Source organism: Manis pentadactyla, chromosome 1, assembly GCF_030020395.1.
Source record: "Manis pentadactyla isolate mManPen7 chromosome 1, mManPen7.hap1, whole genome shotgun sequence".
In the NCBI taxonomy this organism is placed as follows: domain Eukaryota; kingdom Metazoa; phylum Chordata; class Mammalia; order Pholidota; family Manidae; genus Manis; species Manis pentadactyla.
Genome location: NC_080019.1, coordinates 74034589 through 74058811, shown reverse-complemented (window position 1 = coordinate 74058811; position 24223 = coordinate 74034589). Strand labels below are relative to the sequence as shown.

The following is a 24223-nucleotide window of genomic DNA, read 5'->3' as shown; positions in this document are numbered from 1 at the left end:
ACGCACACACAAACACATATTTAGGTGTTGACTGCTGTTTGAGGCACTGTGCTGAGATCTTATTCGATCCCTACTAGCCTCTATGAAACAGGTTCCATAGTCCTCATTTTGCAGATGGAGAAATGGAGGCTCTGAGAGAAGAAACAGGTATTATCACACAGCTGGAGAGAGGTGGGGCTGACGCTGAAGTCCATGCTCGAGCTGGTCTGCAGTGCCGTCCATTTAGGAGCCAGGATTCTTGTGGGACAGGTTTTCTTTAACTTTCAGGATCAGGCCTCTGGTATAGCTAACCCCCAAACCTCCTATGACACCCTCTGGAGGCCAGGGTTCCTGGGTTCTTAGAGTCTTTGCCAACAGCCCTGTCCCTCCTCAATGTAAGATGGGTTTTAAAAGGTGACCCCTAGCCACACTGTTCCCAAACAGCCTTGTCACTGTTGGGTGGGCTGGTTTTGAAATAGGCTGAGGGAACAGAAATATGGGGCAGGCAACTTGGCCTCTCAGCCATGGTGAGTGCAGGACTAGAAGGCAGACCCTGGCCCAAACATGTGCCCTGGCTTTGAACTGAGTACCTCAAATTTGACCACTTCTGGGTTTATTTTTGTTGGAAGAGAATGGTCAGTAGAATGAATATAGCCACTGTTAGTCTGTCATACTTTTATGTAAACTAATTCATTCAGTTACTCTTCATTAGTGGGAAAGAGATACTGAGAAAACCCCACTTGGAAAATGGGAGTTTTTGTTATCTGTAACTGAAAAAGTGTTGTACACACACAAGGAACTAAAGACCCTGTGGGAGTGGAACGCAGTTGGGTGGAAGGGGCCCTAGGGCTTAAGGTCTGTCTTCTTTGTTGCAGGACTTCTCAGAGCTTTGCTTTGTGAACTCTCACTGAATTTCTAAGAAGGGGATGTAGTCCTCAGCATTTCCATTGTTCATTTGACCATTAACCTTTCAACAGAATTTTGGACAGCCACTATCTCCTAGAATATACCCCTAGGATCCCTAGAATCAAAAATGACTAGTAAATATAACCCCTTCCATGTGCCAAACACTTCACAGCTAGTCCCCAGAGGGCCTTCTTCAGACATGATCTTTTTCAAAAGGGTTTTCTTGAGGGACAAAGCAGAGAGTCATCTGAGGCTGTGCTGGATGAGGGCAGACAGGGGAACATGGGGCTCCTGGGGCAGCTATGGGGCAGTGGGGGACAAAGGGCCCACCTCCTCAGTCCCTCCACTCGGTCCCTGGTCTGCCCCAGGAGATGGGCCTGCACCTAGTCCAGAGGCTCCTGTCCTCCCCAGTGCCCATGGGGGGATCCCCACATTCCCTAGGTCCCCCACCAGTATATGGCTGCATCTGGGCACTTCCCTGGCTTCTTGCTGCTGGGACACTGCATGGTTCTTGGGTAGCACAGCTTGCCAGGAGGCCCACTGTCATAAGGTTCAATCCACCCTGACCCTGGGACACATGGCTAGATTCCATCCTCAATCCCGTTCCAGATGCTCAGGATCAAGGAGTGATCTGCTCATGCAGATGACACCAGAGTGTGCTAATATCACATGCCAGCTTTCTTGGGGTAAATCTGCTTTTCAAAGACAGTGTTTGCCTAATGGTGGGATTCCAGGCCCTGCTGCAGAGGGGTGAAGATGGCTTTAACCTGCAGGGCCTTCCCAGGACCGATGATCCTCTATATGGACCCTGTTTCAAGCACTTTATATATATTAACTTGCTTAATCCTTGCAGTGACCCAGTGGCAGAGACACTATGTTTGTCTTCTCCATTTTATAGGAGAGAAAAATGAGGATAGAGTGGCCAAATGATATGCTCATGGTCACCCAGCTAAGTTCAGCAGCAGGACTTGAACTCAGGCTGCTTGGCAGTGCTTGGTAATTCGTCTGCAGGAATGCCAGTCTGTCCAGGGCTGAAGGGCAAAAGGCTGGTCTGGACTGAGAGAGCTGGTACTGCAGACCTGCAGAGGCCTGTAAAGGTAGCTCTGCCTGTGCTGCTCAAGGTTAAGTACAAACTGGAAGGCATAGGCACCTTAAAAAAGAGTCTAGAGAAATGAGTGTTTTATCCAAATGAATGAATCTCAAATGGGCAATGTTCAAGAATTAGCACGGGATGCTGTGTTGGCCAGAGAATGTTTCTACATAAAACAACTCCCCAAACTAACTAGCAAAAAACAAATAAAACTAAACTAGAAAATAAACAACAAAAAAGCACACAGAAAACCACCATGCAGTCAATCACTGTTTTGCCTGTGGATAAAATGGAAAGTTCTAGAACTAAAGGGAAGTAGATATAAAGGGTTCAAAGTATGGGAGTGATTTTTGGTTTTTTATTTAATGCCAGGTTTCAAAGAAGGAAGAACATGTCTGTCAACTGTTACACACTCATTCTGTTTAAAATCCATCTCGATGCCCCCCCAGGAATGGGAGGGTGCCCACAGCTGCTTCCGAAAGCCAGTAGAGAACTCCTACTCTGGGAATGTGGAGTGCATGCCTGTCAGGCCCCCCAAGGCCATCACTTCTTCTTGAACACTTGATGACACACCTGGTCACCACACATCAGCTCCTGCAATGTCAGAAAGCGGGTGAGTGACTGACAAGCCAGGCCTCCTTCTCCCCAGCCGCCCACCCTCTGGGTGTCTGTGGTTTAGGATGGTGGGGCTGGGGGAAAGCTGCGATGAAGAGGACGCTTAGTCATTCTGGGCAAACTGCATCTCATAGACCCAGTCAGCTGGCATGCCCTGCAGGTAGCAGTAATTTGATTTTGACACTTGACTTGAGCTCGAACAACTATAAAAATGAAAAATGCCAAGAAATTACCCTCTTGGGCGGGATTTCTCCTACTCTTGTGATTAAAGCAACATCACTTAATTTATAAAAGGTAGTGAAACTGAAGATGGGAAGGATGTGGTGGGGAGAAGCATTTGGAAGGCAAGGCCCTAGGAAGATGCTGGCTGCTGAACTGTCCCTCCACTCTGTGGCCCCTGGTGATTGGACATGGGCTGAGGGCTGCAGGAGGCTCCCCGAGGCCTGCCTGCATAGGCAAGATGCTGTTCACCACACAGATGGAGTCTCTGGGCCTTACCTGCTCCTCAGGACCCTCTGAGCGGGGAGAGGGGCACACGAGCATGGGGACATCCACAGAAGCACTGCAGCTGACAATGGATCCATTGTCATAGTCACAGGGGCCACTGGGGACTGTACCACAATTAAAGAAACCCATCATCCAGCCCAGAGCAGGTAGGGAAAACAGTCAGTGGGAAACCTGGGGAATGCTTCCCATTTATCACCAGTTGACATTGCCTCTGATATAAAGATCTCAGGTGAGGTGAGGCTGGCTCAGCAGGGCACCATGGTGACGTGGAAACTGACATTGGAGCCAGGTACCTGTCTGACTCTGTAGGTGAATGAGTGAATGTATAAATGAGTGAGTGAATGAAGAGCCATTCTTTTAACAAGTGAGTGACTGAATGAGAGAGTGAAAGATCTTTCACTATCTGAACACTGGATGCATAAACTGCCTTGAAGATTGGAGACTGAAAATTAAGGTATCCCAGACAGATATAATTTATTTAAGAATATCAGCAATTGCTCCTACTGCTCTGTTCAGTACTAGATTAACTTAAAATATTTTGGAATTCGTGGGCATATCTTTTGATGACAGGCCAATGCCTGTGGTCTACAGGCAGTTCCCAGACCCAGCTGTCCCTGTCCACCCCTCTCCATCCCACCCTTTCCTTCCAGGCCCATGTAACTATGAGGAGGCCTGGACTCCTCATGGGGCAACTTAGTTCTGTGCCTCACATTCCTCCTTAGCTGGTCTTTAACAGGTTCCCTGCATTGTTCCTTGGATCTTGGCTTCCTACTTCAGCATTTTGAACCTCATTTTAATTGCAGCTGTTCACAGAAACAGCCATATAGATTTTATCCTGGACTCCCCTGAGCTGGATGGGAATGGCTTTCCAACTCTATGACCACGTGCATTTGGCTGAGCTCAGGGGAGGAGCTCAGGGCCATTTTTCTTGTCAGTGCGCCTGACTCGGTGAACCAGCAGGTTGTGTAAGCACGGAGGCGGGGAGCTGCGCAGACCCCAGGACTTACCAAGTGCAGTTTGTCCCCCTCAACCCACTGCTTCCAGCCGCGGTTCTCCTTCTCCCCCTTCTGTACGCACACAAGGGCATCACCTTCCCAGGTGATCAGCGTCTGCAATGACAGGTTCCCAGCAAATCAAATGTATGGTCTTGACCGAGCTTGGACAGAGCTGCCCCTGTGGCTGCAGTTCCTACAGCCACGGGCACCTGCCTCCCCACAGGGCAGAGCCCTCAGTGTCAGCCAAGCCAGATCCTTCCTCATACACTCTCTGTGCCCTCCAGGCCAGCTTAGAGTGGCTGGTTCTATCCTCTTAGAGAGAATTCTACTCCCCCATTTCACCATACAGTGAAGACAGCATTCCAGATCAGTGAGGGAAAAAATGATGATCTTGACTATATAACCATGTGAAATTTCTGGGAGGGGAGAATACCTCAAAGTCAACAGGCAAATAATAAATTGGGAAAACTTATGTTAGCACATATCAGACAAAGACTTGAATTCCTTATATATAAAGGGCTCCTGTAAATCAATAGGAAGAAGATCATGAACCTAATAGGAAATTCAACAAAGGACATGAACCAACAACTTACAAGGAAAAAAAAAAACCCTAGCAGACGGCTTTTAAATGTAAGAAAAGATATTCAACTGAACTTGCAATAAGAGAAATGCAAATTAAGGCTGTTTGTTTTTCCAGTACAATTCATCATATGGTCAAAGATCAAAGAGTCTGATAACATTCGAAGTTGGAACGGCCATGGAGAAGCAGGCAACTTCATATATGGCTGGTGGGTGTGTCAATTGGTATGAATCTTTTTACAGGGAAATTTTATACTATTCAAAATATAACATTGGGTATGTTCTGACCTAGAAATTCCACTTCTGGGAGTTTCCCTACAGGAATTACATTGGGGGGACTGCCCACTACAGGGCAGTCATGAAGGCAGGGACACTACCTCACCAGACGGGGGTCACTCACGTGGCTCCAGTGCCGGCCCAGCATCCAGAGCCAGGGTTTTCTTCTGCTGGTCCCGGGTTTCCTCCAGATAGCCATGCCCACCGTTAGTAGCCCCGGGGCAGTGGCAAAGAGGCAGAGCTCTTACCGGACAGCCCAGCAGAGCTGATCAGTGGGCTGGAGAAGCCACAGGCCTGCTGAACTCCAAAAGGCTCAAATCCCTGTTGCACATAATTATAAATTACACACCCTCAGCTCCTCCTCCTCTGTTCTCCCTTTCATCTCTCCTGGAACCTACCTTTGGGCAATCAGTACTGCCCCTAGGTGGTCCTCTAGGACCCCCCCACCTCTGTGCCCAAATTCGGCTGAGATGGTGAAGTCATTCCGACCCAGGCAGTGGTTCTGTGTTGATATTGCCCTTCCTCAGGGATGACCCTGATGCTAGTCGGTTTCCTTCCAAGTCTGTGCAAACCATATCACGTCTCTGTGAACAATATTATGCTAAGGACAGGGTGTTTACTTTTCTCTCTACCTTGTAAACCCAGTGGGTGATAAACTGACCTGTGTTTTTTTTACTCACTGTCCTTGAATATTCAGGTCTGCTTTTTGGTATAAATCTGTTTTTTACAGATTGTTAAGTCTACCTACTTCTGAAAGAGTATGTGACCTTGATCATATTATATATTTTATGTACAATTTCATTCCTCCTCCTTTTACTCCTCAACATATTGCGGCATTGTTTGTTACAGCAAAGGACTGGAAGCCTTGTAAATTCTGTCAGTGGGCGGTTGGTTACATATGGTGCGCTGCATGCCTGCTACGAGCCTTGAAAGACAGACGCCGTCCTGTACTTACAGAGAGCAGCAGTCTCCATAGTGTACAGTTTAAGTTAAAAAGCAGAGAGCGGGGCCATGTGCATAAAACAAAGCGGAGTGTGTACATACATGCACATTCTGCACAAGTTCTCTGCAAGAAGCGAAAAGAACCCTTCATGGTGATTGTTCTTGGGAGGGAACTGAGAGGCTGGGGGCCAGGAGAGGAAGGAAATCTCACATTTTACTATTTAAAAAAAATGATTTGCATGTATTACTATTTCTCAAATTAGCTTAACAATATAAATCTCCATGCATTCTAAAGAAAATCTATCTCCTCCTCCTTCAGGGCCTTCCTAAGCCTCACATCTTCCACTGTCTGGAAGAAGTTTAACTCACAGCTTGCTCTCCTTGCTCTTCTGGGAGGGAGGTGCTGCCTGGAATACTCCCGAGTTTGCTCCCAAGTGGATGAGAAAGGAATATCCATTTGCTGTTGCCCATCATGGGTCTTGGACTCAGTTCTCTCCTGAATAGGTGAGAAAGGGCTCACATCTTCTATCTGGGCAAGGACTGTGTCTTCCGATGCCCCCCCTGCTCCTACTCTGCCAGCCCCTATTGCCTTACACATCACAGACCCCTAATACATATTTCTTGGACTAATGTCTGTCTCACTCAGGAGACAGTAAGCTCCATCAAAGAAGAGGCCATGTCAGCTGCTCATTTCTGCAGCCCCAGATTCAGCGCAGTCACCAACACTGAGGAGGTGCTTGGTAAGCATTGTTGAATAAATATGTGATTGAATGATTCTGTTGAAACAGAATCTTGATGTAAATCCACATGTGGGAATAAATAAGCATTTGTATTCTTCACTGATGAGAGTTCTTGACAAGACTCAGCCAGCCCACCTCTGGTATTAGTGACATTCACATGCCCACGAATATGGACACCAAATGGTAATTGTCCATCTACTTGTTTGCTTCCCCATGAGGCTGTGAGATCTTTGAGGGAAGCAAGGGAGTCAGATTCATTATTTTATCAAGGCCTTGATTGTAGTAGGGGCTTAGCAAATTTCCAGAAGGAACAAGGGAGAAAAATGTTGTTCCACAGGCGCCTGTCCTAATATTTTCTTTTAGTAACTCATATTGGGCAGCAAGATTAAAAGTTATTCTGACCTGAAAGTAAATTGATTGCCAATGAATCATGTCAATATCTACACTATTATAGCCTATTCCTAGATAGAACAGACACTAAGAAGAGAGACGAGAATGGTTAAATGAACTAAAGTCCCATAGTTCAATTTGCTTTTAGTTGGTGTCCTTCATTGCTGTATCAAAGGCTTTAAAAAACTCAGTTGACTGAAAAGATCTTGAGGTTGAGGAGCTGGGTCCCAGTGAGGAAAACCAGTGCTTCTGTAGGATGGGCGTGCTGAAGAAGGGGCATCTCAAGAAGATGAAGAGGATGCACTTGCTGTGCACTAAGGAAGGAAGTCGGACCTGCCTGCAAGGCCTCCCTCACAGGGTCTGAAGTTAACTTCAGTAGAAACAGCCCTTTATGGTAAATCAGATACAGGTATTGTATCTATGTTGAATTTACAGAACTTGATAACTATACTGTAGGTATACAAGAGAATATCCTAACTCTTAAGAAATACATACTGAATTATTAGGGGTAACACATTGATCAGAAAAAATATGTATATAGTAGAGAGTGCATGTACAGAGGAGAAAGCAAATGGGCAGAAATGTTCATAGGCAGCTCTTGGTAAAGAACCTGTGGATGTTCTTTATTATGGTCTTGTATCTTTTCTGTACATTTGAATCATACCGAGATAAGTTTTATGTTTTTTAAAAAAGGAAAATAACAATTCCAATTTAAGAGCATTGAAAGACCCTTTTAACATGTTTAAACCCTCCCAGTGCACCTGCCCTTATGCTAGAGTCATTCTGGCTGTGTCCCTGCTGGCAATCCTTGAGGTGGGGCCTTCCTGGGGGAGGGTGTTCCTGAGCTCTTGGCCCACATCCCAGCAGCATCACTGGTCCTAATTGCCACTGCCTATATCTGCTTTTTCCGGCCCTTACTGTCTGCCTCAATTACTTATTTTCTTTAGATTGAGATATAATTCACATATGATGAAATTCACCCTTTAAAGTATATAGTTTAGCCATTTTTAGTATATTCACAAGGTTGTAAAACCATCACCACCATCACAACATTTTCATTGCCCCCCAAAGAAACCCCACACCTTCTAGCAGTCAGTACCCATTCCTTTTGCCCTGGCCACCACTGTCTGTCTCTGTGGAGTCGCCTATGCTGGACATTTCATGTGAGTCATACAACAGGTGGCCTTTGGTGTCTCAGTACATCTTCCAAGTTCGGCCGTGTTGCAGTGTGCATCAGTCTCTCATTACTTTTTATGCCTGTGTGATATTCCATTGCATAAATATCAATTACTTCTTTTTACTTTTCTTTTGGGTAGCTTGTGTATTTTTGAAGGGGCTTTAAATCCTCTTAGAATCTAGTCAGGGTAGAAAGTGAAGAATGTGTGTGACCTGAAGGAAGTAGGAAGGGGGTCGCTGGGCCCCTCAGAGGAGAGTCAGCCCTGTGATGGCTGTGGTCTCATTGCTCCTGCTCTGGGACCAGCGAGCACAGGGCACTTACGGGCCTCTGCTGCAACCCCATCCACCCGCACCTCCCCTCCATGCTGCTGAGCGGGGAGATTTCCAGAGGGATTTGTGAGGGGAACCAAGGCGCTGAGAAGGGGAGCCCTGGGCAAGAAGAGCATGAGGAATACTACATAAACATGCACACACACGCACATACACATGTGTGCACACAGACACACAGCACTCAGGCTTTAATCACAGAGATAGACTCACCCTTGTCTGTTGTCCCTTTCCAGCTGAAGGATTCCAGTCAAGTTACAGGAGGTGGGTAGTCCCGAGGGCACTGTTATGTGTTGTGATTCTCAAGGGAACAGCCCTTTGCTGGGGACTCAGCAGACTATCCTGGGTAGGACACTTCTCAGCTGCCACTGGTCTCCTGTGTGTGTGTGAACATGTGTGTGTGTGTGTGTGTGTGTGTGTGTGTGTGTGTGTGTTAGCCCCAGTTCTTTGCTGCAGGCAAAGTAGAGACAAGAAAAGAAAGGGAAAGGGGGTTCTCTCTCTCTCTGAAGGGCTAAGAGCTGATCCTGTACAGAGGATGGGGCTCAGAGGTAAGGAGAGTGGAACGTGGAGAGGCAGAAGGGAAAGTGTTAAAGACAGAACCCTTTACGGATCAGGAAGGGCCAAAAGGACATGATTTATTTCACAAAGAGTGAGTTCTCTACCATCAAAAGTGATGAAAGAACAAGTCAGAGAGAACAGGACTGCTTTTCAGCAGCCCATGCCCATTTTGGAAAGGCGAGGGTAAAATGAATCATTGTGAACTGATTAGGTTAGAACAGCAGAGTGATGCAAAAATTCTGAGACAAATTTTCCAATCAGTTCTGGTGTCTGATGAATTGGCCTTCTAGCCACACAGTTCAGAAAAGCCTCATCTATCCTTCAACCCTTCAGGGAGGGATTCCACAAGGGGCCATTCCAGGGCTCGCAAGCTCTCTTGCCAAGATTGCTCTGATGGAAGCATTTCCAAAGTGCTTTTCATTTCCCACTTTTCTTTAGTAAGGACCACTCAATATAATTCACCCTTCGTATGATGGCTGAGATTACCAATGCTGCAGGACAAGTTGACTGAGAAATAAAATATGCCCTGCTCTCTTGGCTTTACAGTCATCACCAGAGAGTGATGACAACTTTTTCTCCCCACCTGAGGAGAGGAACCAGAGCTCATGTCTCTTGTTTTGCAGAAAACTTGAGATCTCTGACTTTGAAAGAGCTGCTGGAAGCACCAGAGAAGAAGGGGGCTCTGGGGAAGGCGGGGCTCATGGTAAATCAGAGTGGGGAAGGGCAGGGTGGAGGGTCCTGCTTCCTTGTGGCACTCCAAGGGGCTGGCCCTTTGCTGGGATACGTGGGGACAAGCTACCCAGCCTTGCCCTCCTCAGCTGGGGAGCCAGGGCAGCGGTCCTGGCAGCTGCATAGCACAGACCAACTGGGTGTTATGAATATTCAAGCTGCCCACCTAACATAAATTGCATGGGCCTCGACAGCGAGTGGCCAATGGCAATCGTGCTAAATGGCAGACCAGAAACCCTTCCAAGTTACCTAGACGTTGTCATCCCCAGGGTTCTTGTATGATGCTGGGATTGGGGTAGGGGAATCCTTAAATATGACTGAGATTAGATTTCTCTCCATTGCTGTTTGTGGCGACTGCCCAGGTGTAGCTGGATTTGAAAAACCCAAAGACAGTCACACTGAGCAAGAGTGTGAACACTGTGACAATTAGTCCCTGGGCTGTAACGTCATATGGTGGCACCAGAGGAGAGGGGCACCTGCTGTTATTCCAGCCTCCCCTGTCCCTTTTCCCTGCTGCTACTATTCTCAGCCCCATTTACAAAGAGCTCCTCCGTTCCCCTGCAGATGGCAGTTCTTGGGCTGTGAGAACTCCTCACTTGTGCCCTCAGTTGTCTGCTCCCATTCAGGGTCCTGCCTGCACCAGACAGTTCAGGTGGCTGGGTGGCTGGCCTTCTGATACATGGAGGCTTTCCTCAGTTACGTCCTGTGAGTTAAGGTGATATTGAGACAGAAACCACAAACTCGTCGGAGATTTCTCCAAATTACTAGCACTGGAGAAACCCTGACTTCATTTAGCCTACTGACTTTTTGTTTGCATTTTTCTAAAAAAAAATTAAATCAGTCGGGATCATCTCAAAAAACATATGAATTCTCAACTTCTCTTGAAAAGATGAAAAAATATAGCAGCATGAGGCCCCAGTCCCTCACGGCTGGGCTTGGCTGGAGCCACACAGGGCCGCCCCTCCGAAGAAGCCGTGCTGTCCAGCTGGCACAGCTGCAGAGCTGCCCTGGGACTTTCCTCCTCTCGCCTTCATTCTGCCCACCAGGCCCCTGTCAGTACATGAGCTGGCCTCCTACTCCCGATCCTGGAGAGGCCAGCACCCTTTAATCTCCCCTTTACTTTTAAGCTTAGTGTAGAAGCCAGCTTGCCTCTTCCTACTAAACTTTCAATAACTGCTGATTGCCAGCATCACTAAGTCCAAACAGCAGCCCCGGGCGGTACCTTAACCTTCCGGTTGTCCAGGCCCTTTGTGTACTCATCAAACTCCACTCCAACGGTGAAATCCACTTCATAGTTGCGGAACGTGCTGTTTGTTTTTGTCTTGAAGTTATCGCCGTTTTGCTCAATGATCTTTGTCTGAGTCAGATGTATTGCGATCTTGCGGGTGGCAAAATCAATATCTGTTGGCAAAGGGAGTTGTGGAAGCTATGATGTACTCAGCCAGACTCATTCATTTCTTTAACAAGGTCAAACATTCAGGACCAGAGACACAGATCATAGGCAGGTCACATATCTTGCCTAAGTGGGAAACCAGAGTTTCTTACACGTGGTCAGTTAGGGCCTCTCAGTCAATTGTCAGCAAACCTGGGGTCCCTCGGTGCCTCCTCAGGAGCCCTGAAGGGAGGGCTCACCCCTGAGCCACAACGCCCCAGCATGTGTACATGCACACACACACACACCCCTTCACCAGAGGAGCTCATTCTATTTGATATACTGGGTTTCCTCCTAAGAGTGTGCTGGACAAAAGCCTTCATGGTTTAAAAGAAAAAAGATTGTTTAAAAATAACAGTCTAGATCATGGGTAAAGATGGACTTTTGTTAATGTCCACAGCAGGGAGGGATATGTACAAACTTCTAGTTTGAAAACAGTCTGGTGGGGGGGGGGTACTTAGCTTGTTCTGCCTCAGTCATGAGCCCCCACGACAGCTTTCAGCTATTCCAGGTGGTTAATGAACATTTGCTCATAGATTTCTTTTGTTGTTTTTAAGGAAAAGATGAATAATATCATGTTTTTTTTATTATGAAACATCTTAAAGAAACCAAAGTAGAGAGGAGAATACAAAGAACTGGAACGCCTATCACCCAAATTCAACATTTGTCAAGATTTTTCCACATTTACTCCATTTACATCTTTTCATCTGCCTTGATAACTTTAAAGGGAATCTTGTTCATTTCTTAGAGACTATTAGTGAGTAAAACGGAACATGCCCCTCAACAGGGGTGTTTCATTTCCTAAGCTTTGCATTTTATAGTAAGAAGCTAAGTGCTGAGATGACCTACTTGTAAGCCTCTAGTTGTGCATAAAATGTCACCTAGGCCAAAAAGTCACTGTCCTGTGGAATAGATGTAGTAACAGGACAATTCTGGAACTGCTAAATTTCTATCCTTGCTATAAAAATCATTAAGCTCTTGGTTTCTAACTAAATCATATTTAACCCCTTTTATGCCTATGAATTCTCCAGATATCTTTGGATAACAATCAGTTTTTAATTTCTGTTACAGAAAGTCCACCTGGAAGGCTTCAAAACCACTGAGACTGAGTCTTTCAGAAGCCAAGGCAATAATAACCTCCAGAATAAGAAGAATTCAGATTCCCTGAGCACCCCAACCCCATGTCTATAACAGGGAGGGGATTAAACCTCACAATGTGTGCTGTCTGGGGGATGGTCAGTACTATTGTGCCCATAGGGACACCACCAGTTACCAACAGTTCCAGGAGCCCCTGTCAATTTGAAGAAACAACATGTCTGCTGGCTGCACCCCCACCTCCCTGCTGCCATTCTGTGGTAGCCAAACATCACTTCCCTCCCCATTTTCTCCCATTTCCTTCTAAATCCTCTTTGGTCACTGTCACTCCTCTTCTCCCCAAGGATGGATAAGAGGCTTGAGCTGGCTGCTTGGACCTCACTTTGGGTCAGCAGTCTAACCTCGGCTGGGAACCCACAACAGAATCCCATCTGCAAGGGGAAGGGCTCGGGGTTGTCATTTGGGCCCAAAATTGTGTACAGTCATTTTTAATCATAGAGAATAATTTCAGGTACATCAGGCAGCCCAGGAGGTAGAAAGTTTAAATGTCTATATCCTCAGTTGCAATGAGAAAGAGGTCCAAGTTGGCATGAATTGGTGCATGAATGCCAGTCCCTTGCTCAACTATTGTTCATTTTCAGTTGAGAGCCTGCCATGTCTAAGAATTCCCCAGTGGGTTCCAAAGCTGGCTGCCCGTCAGGATCACCTGTGAAGATGTAAAAAACTACAGATTTCTGAAATTTATCACAGACCCACAATCTCTGGGTGGTTTTAGATCTTGGATTTCCTTATAGGGGGCTGTTTGGAGAAAGGCTTCTCTGGTTGAAGAAATTTGAAAGCCGCTGTTTATGCAACTACTCCTTCCATTATAGGTGATGGAGGCCCAGAGAGGTTAAGTGACTTATTTAAGCATACATAGCTGAAAAACAATCACAAGGGTTTGATAATTGGATGGATGTTGGGGGGGTGAAATTGGGAGCAGAGAACAGTGGTTTTGTGCTTGGGAGAGCCAGGAAGTCAAAGAGAGAATTAATTTTATGGGAAAACATAGCAACTGAGTTTTAGGTGAAGTGAATCTGGGAACCATGCTGTGTAGACCCTTGTCAATATTTGGGATGGTATTAGGAGATGCCTTGACACCAACCAGAAATGGTGCCTGATGGTGGAACCTCCCTTGGGAAACCTCACTCACTTCATTCTCCCAATAGACCCCCGAGGTGGGTATTGTATTATTTCCATTTTACCATTGAGGAAATTGTGTCAGAGAAGCTGTGTCACTTGCCTTGGGTCATATCATGAGGAAGCACTAGAGATGGAATTTGAACCCAGGATGGTCTCCAGGGCAAGCGTTGTACTCCACGAGCTCTGGGTTGGCACATCTCATCAGGTCAGACCAGCCCAATTTGCACCCTTTCTGTGGCTGCCTAAGATACCAGGAACTTGTGACTGATTCTTCTTTACATTTCTCCTGGAGCCACAGGGACTTCTGGATCCAGCGGGCTCTTGTGTACCGCCTCCACCAGACAGGCCCAAGGGCTCTATAAGAAGGCTGAGCAGGATCAATCACACTCCAAGCCCTGAACATCCTGACAGCTCATTTAGTTTCAGCTCTGTGGCTTATGGAATTGTACGTGGGCGCAACGGAGCCACACTGGCTGGCCACAGGATGTGGGATGAGATAGAGGCTCTCTTTGCTGCCCTTTTTGCTGTGAGCACTTCTCGGCATCTCAGCATTCACAGAGCCCAGGGTGCCCCCCTGTGTCTGCCATGTGCTCAGCTCCATAGGACAATTGGTGGGCAAAAAAAATGGCTCATGATCAGCAAAGTTTGGGAAATGGGGAATTAAAGAGAAACTGGTTCCTGCACTGAAGAACTTTACAAAACCTTTAATCTAGGAAAGATGCTTTGTACCTCCAATAGCAGGCTACAGGATGCAACCTTCCCCAATCTTATGTGGCCGTAGAACCCCTCTGTGGTGGGACACCCAGTTGGCCTGATGTTCCACAGAACATAACACAGAAAGGGCTGGCAAAACCCCTTCTGAGGCATTCATCTCAGTCACCTGGACTCTGCAATTATGGAAATATCCCCTGCTTAATTTTTCTTCCTTCCAGGCAATTGCTAGCCTGTTTGAAAGGGAAGAAACTAGAGGACCAAGTGGTCAAGCATTTGACTTGGAAATGGATCCTTCCTTAAAATTGCTTAAAGTCACTAAAGAATGTCTTCTATTCTATTCAGTATATACTGAATCTTCTAATATTCTATTCAGTATATATCTTCTAATATTCTATTCAGTATATACACATCTTGTGGTGGGCAGAGGGCTACCATGTCATATTCCCACTCCTGTTTCTTTCCTTTAATCCTAGAAACCTGGCTAGTGAGTTAGGCAATGCCTGTGACATCAGTCCCGTCACTGGACTCCTGGGTTGGGATCTAGAAGGGGCAGAAAACAATGGCCATAAAATGGAGCTATTATTAAGTGCACCATGTTGCTTTGAGGATGAAATCTGAGGGCGTTTGTGAAGAGCTCTGCCCAGCGGCGGGAGGCCTGTGGTAATGACCCCATAAACAGTAGCTGCTGACATCTCCAGGCTGGTGTTCTTGGAATTCTTTGCATTTTTCCAGATACACACTATATGTTTGCTCCCCAAATCCCTGCCCCTCCCCACCCTGATCTCCGAATTTCATGAGGCCCAGCCTGAGGCTGTTCTGCCCTTTCTTTCTTCCTTCCTCGCCTGCTTTCTAGGCCACAGGGGTTTACCCCCAGGAGACACCACCTGGTATCACTTGTGAAGATGTAAAAAACTACAGATTTCTGAAATTTACCACAGACCCACAATCTCTGGGTGGTTTTAGATCTTGGATTTCCTTATAGGGGGTTGTTTGGAGAAAGGCTTCTCTGGTTGAAGAAATTTGAAAGCCGCTGTTTATGCACCTACTCCTTCCATTATAGGTGATGGAGGTCTAGAGAGGTTAAGTGACTTATTTAAGCATACATAGCTGAAAAACAATCACAAGGGTTTGATAATTGGATGGATGTGGATGCTTTCATGTGGTTGATGGTTCCCTCCTCCAAAGCCTGACCTCTGTGAAGACAGGGACAATGCTGTCTCTTTGCTCTATGTCCCCATAGAACCAGGTCCAGGGCTGGGTGCACTGTAGAGGCTCAGGCAACACTTACGGATTGGCTAATGGGAGCATCACAGTCTAGGACAGTGGTTCTCAAATCGAGGTCCCTGGGCCAGCAGCATCACAGAGCCTGGGGACCCTCAGAAAGGTAAACTCTGGAGCTTACCCTGGACCCCCAAGGCCTGGGCCATGCTTCCTTTTACAAGCCTTCCAAGTGAGTCTGTGCACTCTGAAGTTTGGAACCACGGGTATAAACAAGTCAGGGTGAGGGCTGGATGTGGGCCTAAATCCTGTCCCTGATTTCCCAGCCATGTGACCTTGGCGAGGTCCCTTTCCCATTCTGAGCCTCAGTTTTCTTAAAGTAAAATGGGGAAAGCAATGCCCATTTCATAAGGTTACTTATGTAAAGATTCAGTTCAAATGATGGTAAAATACTTTGGACAGTGCCAGTGAGCATGTGCATATTCAACGCACATTTGCCTCAACCCCTTGGCCTTTTCTATTCAGGTCAAATGGTGGCCTGATCAGCATTCAGTCCAGAGGGAGAGGTTTGGGTCATATTTATGCATCTCCACAGCCATCTGCCACTCCATGCAGTCCAAGGGCCCTGGACTTGGAGAAACAGTCAGAAGGTGCTGGGCCACTCCCTTGCTAGCCTAACCTTGGCCTGTCATGTGGGCATTTTGTCTAGCCTGGCCAGACATTTCTCTGTATGGGCCACTTCCTCCCTCTATAGTTTGGCCAAAGGGTAGGAGCAATTCGAGCCCCTGATACAGCCCTCTGAGCAGAGGTCCACGCTGCTGCAGCCATAGCTGGGAGATGAGGAAATAACACTGCAGGTCATGTGTTAACCAGATTCAGTCAGGGGGCAGGATCCAGACAAAACTACCAAAGAGGAATTGGGAATTACAGAGAAATTTAGAACTGCAGGGTTCCTCTGAGAACAAGTCCATTTCTCTCCATTGATGGGGAAATCAAGGCCCAGAGAATTTAAGTGGTGGGTTCAGAGTTACCCAGGTAGGACAGGGCTCCTGACAGCTTACCTGTCAAAAATTCCTGCTAGTCCCTGGTTGCTTAGAAAGGTAGATCACAGCCAAGAATGCCTATTGCTGAGAGAACTGGTTTGTCCTGGAAACACCAGTCAATCTTTCCGACCAGTGCTAGCGGCATCTTGTTAGGGGCTCTATGCAAATAGAATCAAGCATAACTTCTTTTCCGGATTGAAAAATAGCCTGGTCTCTTGGCCACCCTTTAGCGTTTGCACAGGCTAGCAGGCTAGTTAATCATGTCACTGCTCCACCCCAGGGAAGGGAGTCAAAGGTTCTGTGGTAGATTCGTGATATTTCTAATCAATAGGAAAGGCTTAACTGCAGTTGTAAAATACACACACACACAGATTACAAAAACACTCCCTCTTTGTACTTTGCAGAGAAAATTATTTTCCTGATATGGTATTTTAACACCAGAGTTACCAAGTATGTTTTATCTCCTTTTCTGGATTAAAGGTATCTCCAAGCTTGATTTATAGCCAGATGAAATGAATTTCTATCTCAGAGGAAAAGGTCCAAAGGCAAGCTATTTCTGAATAATACATATGGCTTACAGCTACTGCAGAAGAAAAAAACAACAACACTGAAGTGACTTTATTAAAGCATACTTTTCATAACTGCACTTTGAACAATGCAAACCATAAAGTTGAAATATGAGTATGCTACTGAACATTAAAACGCTTTGTAATGTGCTTGTGAAAAAAAGCTAAAGTTGCAGGCTAAAAGGGCAGGTGCTCTTTGCAAATTAAAGAGCAGAGATGCACATGTCTTCATCACATGAAATCAGAGACCCATTCCAAGTGAAGGTTCAATGGGCTTCCAACCTGGACTCCTTAATTCCCAAACCATCAGCACTCTCAGGCAACTGTGAGAAGTAGAGTGGAAGAGCAAGCAATCTTCTCTGTTTTTTTCATGCCATTTCCCCCTCCAGACACTGCATTTAGAGAGGAATTGGACCAGCTCCCTGCCTGCCTCCTCCTCTTTGTCTCTCATGGACATCCCCAAATATGTTTAGAATTTTGCTCAGTCAGCAGAGGAAGGCTGGAGACACTGGGTGCTTCCCTGATCCCCTTGCAGGATTGTACCTCCTCACCCCTATTCTAGTGCTCACCACTGGGTGGGAGTCAGGGTCAAGGTGGAGGTGCTGCCAGTACAGGCAAGGAGAGATCCATAGAAAGGGATCAGACTTACCTTCACCTGGGTCTTATCTACCACTCTCCTCCCCCAGCACTTCCCCTGCTTGAAAGGCCACTCACATACCACGTCATTCAGGTAGAGCCTTTGGCAAGGTGTGTAACTTCATACACTAGCAGGAATCCAGATTTGTGAAACTAATTCCTCCTTAGGTCATTGTTTATTTATTCAGTCGTTCATTCATTCTTTTACTCATTTGTTCACCAATTCATTTCTACCCAGGGACTCTGAGTGACTCTTGCAGTGTTTCTGAGGGTCTCGGCTGTCTACGCTGGGCGTTCCCATCCTGATGAACTTTGCTCAGAATAAAGCTCCTCCTCGCTACCTCCATGCTTTGTACCCACACCCAGAACAGTGCTGTAGGAAGAGCTTGGGTTTCAGAAGCAGAGGGTCTGGGCTCCTGTCTGAGCAACACCGCTTCCTAGCCGTGGGTGACTCCAGGCAAGTCCCTCCACTTCTCCGGGCTTCGGATTCCTCACTCCACAGCATGGGAAACATTCCCTCTGTCTTCATCCCTGACTACAGCCTGAGCTCCAGATCTTCTATCCACATGTCAATTTTAATACTCCACTTGGATGTCTAATGGGCGTCTAAAATCAAAAGATGCAAGACAGATCTTTTAATTCCCTCCCTCCCACCCAGCACCCCTGTCCAAACTCACTGCTCTTTAGTCTTCCCCATTTCAGCCAGTGGGATCACCATCTTCCCAGTTATTCAGCCCTAAGCCTGGGGGACTTCACTTTCTCCATTTTCTCTTGCTTCAACCATGTGCAAGTCCTGTTGGCTTTATGTCCAAAATATACACTGAATCTGTCCGCCCTTGTCCAGCCCCATGGGCACTATCCTAGCCCAAGCCACCACCATTTCATGCATGAACTACACTGCAGTCAGCTTCCAGTCCTGCCTGCCTGTGATTCATTCTCCACACTGCAGCCGCAGCAATTCCTCTGAATATAAATAAGACAGACTGAGTCTTCCCATCATAAGGCCGGACCCTCCACTGTGGTCTGACCTCCTCCTTGCTCACCACAGTCCCCACAGACTAGGCCTCATATGTTTCTTTTACACACCCAGGCCTTTCGCACTTGCTGTCCCCCGTGCCTGGAGCACCACCACTCAGCACTCAAGTCTTGGCTCTGGTGCCACTCTTCAGACAGCCTTCCCTGACCCATCACCACTCTCCACCCCAAGAATTCCTTATTCTCTTCAAAGCACTTACCACTACCTGAAACCATCTTAAACTATTTACTTTCTCTCTCTCCCACTAGTATGTACACCATGAGGGCAGGGACTATATCACCATGTCACCAATGCCCAGAGTACTTCCTGGCACATCAGAAGTGCTCAGTAAATGTTTGTAGAAACTGAATTAATTAAATAAGATCATATATATATATACATATATATATATATATATATATATGTATATATATACACACACATATATAAAGCTCCAGTGTGATGCGTATCATGGCTTGAGAATAATCTGTGCATGTGCTCACCTCTGATGGTGGACGGTGGCTCCTAATTGGTTAGGACGAGAGCTGGAACATTGAGGGCATCCAGGAAATACTTCCCGGCAGAGCACTCAGGTGGGGGCTGCCTGACTTCAGCCTCTAAGCCTGCCTCCTTTCTGGTGGAATTTTTCAGAGACCCACTAGGACTTTTTGCAATGGTTACCGCTCTTTTAAATCTGTGCATGTTAATTGGCATGAAGAGATGGACTTCATAGAAGATAATTGTCCCTTTCTTTTTGTGAATGAAGAGAAGAACTGGATTTTCCCCAATATTTCCTATTTATAGACTAAAAAATTCTTAAAATATGTCTAAATTTAACATGAACTGAGCAGTTTTAGGACACCTTCAATTGTATGTCACCATCTTCGCTGTTAAAAGCTTAGTTTTTTGTTTTCTGGGCTCACTCCTTGCCTCTTCCCTGGCCAGTTGCCAAGTCTAGTCTGTTTCCCACTCTGAACATCCCCCTGGTCTGGTTAGTTGGCCCGCCTCTCACCCTCTTCCCAGGCCATTGCAGCAGCCTCTTCAGTTCTCTGGCTGTCAGAGGGAGCACTGATGGCTTCTCTCTTCCCCACATACAACTCTCCTTGCAGGATGAGGTCCACAGGCGGTGGCACACCACCTTCAAGACTAGCCCTGTCACCTTTATGACTCTTTCACCTGCTCCTTGCACTTCACCCTCTGACAATACAGCTCCTGTTTCCTCTGCCTCCACCATGTCCTTACTGCCTGACTTCCACCCATACCCACTGGGCATGCCTGACTCCATTTCTGCGGGGAGCACTCTCCTCCCTCCTTTGAAACTCCACCTAGAAGTGCTCAGGAAGTCTTCAATGACCTGTGTACTTTAGCCTCCTCCACCCCACACCCCCCACTTCTTGTTACTATCATTCTATTGTTACAGGCCCAAGGGATAGACTGTCCATCTATGGCAGATTGTATTTTCCTAAATGGCTGCAACAGTACCTCTCATCTTGCATGTCACTTTGGCACACCCATGCTAAGAGGTGGGGTACCTATACCCTCCCCTTGAATATGGGGGGCTGGTGACTACTTCAACCAATAGGATGCACTGGAAGTGATGTTATGTTATTTCTGAGCCTGGGTCATAAGAGACCATGCAGCTTCAGCCATTCACTTTGCAGACACAGCTGGCAATCTGTGAGGAATCCCAGGCCACATGGGGTTACCACATGTGGGTATCGACAGCCTGGCTGAGGCCTCAGCTGCAGGCCAGCACCAGCTGCCTGACTCAGGAGCAAGTACGCCTCTGAGATGGCTCCAGCCTTCATCACTGTCCAGCTGCAACTGAATGACGGCTCCTAGCAGGACAACCTAGGAGAACCCTGTCAGTCCCCAGGACTGGAAGGCCAACAGTAAAATGACTGTGGCTGTTTCAAGTCACTATGTTTTGGATATTTGTTACACTGTTACAGAAAACAGGAATGCCACTTGTGCATTGTTATAATGTGCCTCTCTACCAGTTTGAGTTCCTTGAGAGCAGAGAGTGGGTTCGGTTCTGCCTCAGTGGCACAGTACCTGGTTTCCATGGGCAATATCTAAAGATGTGGTAGAGAAGTCAAATGATTCCCCATCCAGGTACAGTACTGGTCTCACTCCTGGGCAGCTAATGGACTCTCTCCAATGCTGGGACCTCATTTTAAGGTTCCCTTTAAATTAAAGGCACCCCTCCTATTCCCTGATTTCCTGACCCACCTGCAGGAGGACCTTGGAACACCACAAATACCTCAGCATGAGAATTTACCAACTGCTCTCCTTGCTGTCAAGAAAGAGTCTAGGGCTTCAGTAAACACCAGGCATCAAAAAGGCAGAAGACGAGGTACCACTGACCCTTAGCACTCACTTTTGAACATTTAATGATGTTGATCATTTGAAGCAAACTCAAAGGTCGCTGTGCCATGTGGCTCTGCTGAGGCTGGCAGCTGAGTCAGGAGGGGAGGTCGGCGTGTACAGTGAGTCATGGCTAGTGACAAAGCCAGCTGACACCCACAGCCACATCTCTATAGGAGTCTATGCTGCCCTCCTGACCAGCCCTGGGCACACAGAGGAAGCCAGCTCTCTGGTGCTAGGGGTTAAAGTCTAAGAAGATGATGGCTGTTGGCAGGGAATGGAGTTCTACTGAGTGATATTTCCATATCTGGGGATTTGCGGAGATCTCCACATATGTTCTTCCCAAATGCCAAGGGCCTCATGCTCAAAAGGGCAAGGAAGGTGAGCTTCACTGACTTGTCAATGCCGGGAAAGTCACCCGTCTTGTAGGGTGGGTATGGAGGAAATTGTGAAGATCTGCTGTGTTGCTTTTAGCAGATGAATTGCGGGGACAGCCCCACTCAGCTGCTTCCTGCTGCCCTTGAGCCCTGTGTTCAATCATTGCATCCCCTGGGCTGGGAAGGGGGCTTCGGTATCCTGTCTCCCCTGCAGGAAGGTGACTCTGACTGAAGCATTTCTGTGCAGGGCATTGTGGGCAAGTTCCTGGGGCCCTGAGACACTGCGGGCTGTCAGCAGCTGGGTGAGCCAGGGCACCAAGCCCATCCACATTCTGGGTTTAGCTGGTACGACCACCTATGGCATTAATCTTAACCAGGAATGGGTGAGTCTCCACCCCTACACACAGAGACCCTGGTACAAAGAGATCAAACCACTTGCTCATTAGAGTGAAATCAATGTACTATGATGTTAAACTGGAAGATTTGCCTGCAGCTCTCAGATACCAAAGAGCAATGGAAAGGCCCCTCCAAGACCTCCTGTGACAGAGATAGCCAAATGTCACTGTTGCAGTTCACGCACACTGAGGGTGTAAACTAGTGTGAAAGGGTCCAGAGGATGGCTGTTTTCTGCAAGAGGATTTTGGAGAGAGCTGAGGGTGTGCACTGTACCCCTTTAGCCCCCTAGAGGGGCAGGGGGATGGTGACTGAGTGCATGCTGCTCACCTGAAGCCTGCAGAGAGGCACTTCAGGGCCCAACCTGCACAGCCAAAAACAAAACAGAGACTCGTTTTTATGTCTAACGTCACCATCGGACTTCTTATTTTTAAGAACGAGCAACAAAGGCACATAACTGCTTTCTGATTATTTTCCTTGAGTCCGGCTTGTACGGCATATGCTGAAAGCTTGAAACTGCCAAACAGCCCTTGTTAAAGTGCTTTCAGTGGTTCAGAATGACAGCCACACTCAACATCATCTGGAGAGACAGGCAAGGCTAGGCTATCGTCCCTATTTGGCAGATGAGGAAAGGTTCTGAAAGGCTAAAAAATTGATCAAGGTCAGAGAAAGAGCCTCAGCTAGGTTGGGCCCTCCGGTTTGGTCTCCTCATCTGTCTGATCTTGTTTAGAATTACAGTTCTGAGCTAAGCTCTGGACCATTTACCCATGTGTAGAATCAGAACACCATTTCTATACTCAGCATGCTAAAAACAGATGCCACAGGGTTAGAGCTCTGGTAGGAGGATTTTTGCCTCCTCCCTGTGCCCTAAGTATTTGGGGTAAAATTCTGATAGTTAGGAAGGAAAAAAGCTGCTCAATGTTGGAAGCACATCTAAAGTGCATGAAGTTCTAATCTCTATAAATTGTGAAACAAGTCACAGCTCTCCTTGTTCACTGACAGAAATATTCATCAAGCTAGAAGCTAATTGCACAGAAAAACCCACGATTCCCATTCCTGATGAGACGTTCCATCATCACATCCAAGTTACTGTGCCTCCAACCCCACCGGCAGCCATTTCCTCATGTTTTGCGTGGGGACCTTGTGTGTGGAGAGCTCTAACGCTGGAAAAGGTGACCAGGAAGCTGTGCAGGATGAATAAGGACAGGCAGCCAAAGCTCCTCACCCGAGGCCTAGCCCCGGCAGCTGCCCAGCAGCACACACTCCCTCTGCAGGCCTGGGTCCTCTGGTTTCATGAGTTTTCTGCCAGCCGCACATGAGAGTCAACCTGGGACACACATTGACTGAGCCCTTGCCCTCTGTATGACGAGAGCAGCTCTTGGCCTTCTGTATGCCTTATTTTTCTCTAGGTTGAGATATTTATTAGCTACTCTTTTTCTGCTTGGCTACTACAAGACTGACAAAGAGGCAGTGCAGGAGTCATTCATGGATAAATCAGGTCCCATTGGTTATGTAAGAGACAGTGATCACAAGGCAGGGGGCTACTGCATGATCCTCTCAAGTCTGGTTTAACTGTGTGTGTGAGTGCCTATGTGCGTGCGTGGTGTGTGCGTCCTCCAATCAGTGTATCTTTTCTGTGTGCCAGGTATCATGCTAAGGACATTCCAGACATAATCTTCGTTATTATTATTTCCATCTTGCAGATGAGGAACCTGAGCCCCAGAGACTCTGTCTGACTTGCCCAGTAGCACACAGCTACTAAGTGAGGAGTGAGGCCTGCACACAGGTCCGATGAACTCCACAGCGGCACTGTGCGGAGGGCCAGACCACAGTCCTCCCAGAGTTCTCCAAACTCCCGCATCCGCAGCCTCCTCCTTACCTAGGGCCTTCATGTAGCCTTCAAAGTTGTCATTACTCTCCATTTCCCAGGTTCCACTTTGGTCCCTCGTCATGGTGGAAGCCTCTGGTTCAGTGTGAGTTTATGGTAGATGTCAAGGAGCAGGCTGTCGGGAGAACATGTTGAAATGAGCTACTTTTATAGCCTAGTAGGAGGACCAGGTTTATGGAGTTGAAGATAGCAGGATCAAAGTTCATAAACACAGTCTAAAGGAACTTTCACTTCCTCTGCAAAGTTCAGCAGGACTATGTCAATCCATGCTCGAAGGGCTGGTGCAGCCAGCAGGGGGCCCACGGACCTTCACCATATGCAGGGCTCTGGAGCAGCTTCTTTTCGGCTGGCTGGGCTTCCCCAGTGCCTGGGTCTAACCAGAATACTCCACCAGCACTTGAGGAAAACAAACGCTCAGTGCCCATCCAACATGTGCTACAGGCCACCAGTTCCCAGGTTCAAGCCTGGAGCCTGTCCTGCATGTAGCT

At 47.2% G+C, this 24223-nt stretch overlaps 1 protein-coding gene across 1 annotated transcript; it reads right to left on the bottom strand.

Moving 5' to 3' along the window:
* Positions 1 to 2311: 2311 nt before the first annotated feature.
* RBP2 (retinol binding protein 2) lies at positions 2312 to 23857 on the bottom strand. The gene is made up of 4 exons (XM_036877359.2): positions 23727 to 23857; positions 11032 to 11210; positions 4105 to 4206; positions 2312 to 2569 (listed from the first exon to the last, which is right to left on the bottom strand). The coding sequence occupies exons 1-4, from the start codon at positions 23797 to 23799 to the stop codon at positions 2519 to 2521; spliced, it is 405 nt and encodes a 134-aa protein (XP_036733254.1). The 5' UTR covers positions 23800 to 23857; the 3' UTR covers positions 2312 to 2518.
* Between the last annotated feature and the right edge of the window lie 366 nt (positions 23858 to 24223).

What these genes read in the sequence shown, in the direction of transcription:
- RBP2 (XM_036877359.2), bottom strand. Translation starts at nt 23,799, where the DNA reads ATGACGAGGGACCAAAGTGGAACCTGGGAAATGGAGAGTAATGACAAC. An exon ending in AGGCTACATGAAGGCCCTAG is followed by an intron (nt 11,211 to 23,726) that starts GTAAGGAGGAGG and finishes CTTTGCCAACAG; the next exon opens with ATATTGATTTTGCCACCCGC. An exon ending in AGGGGGACAAACTGCACTTG is followed by an intron (nt 2,570 to 4,104) that starts GTAAGTCCTGGG and finishes CTGACATTGCAG; the next exon opens with GAGCTGATGTGTGGTGACCA.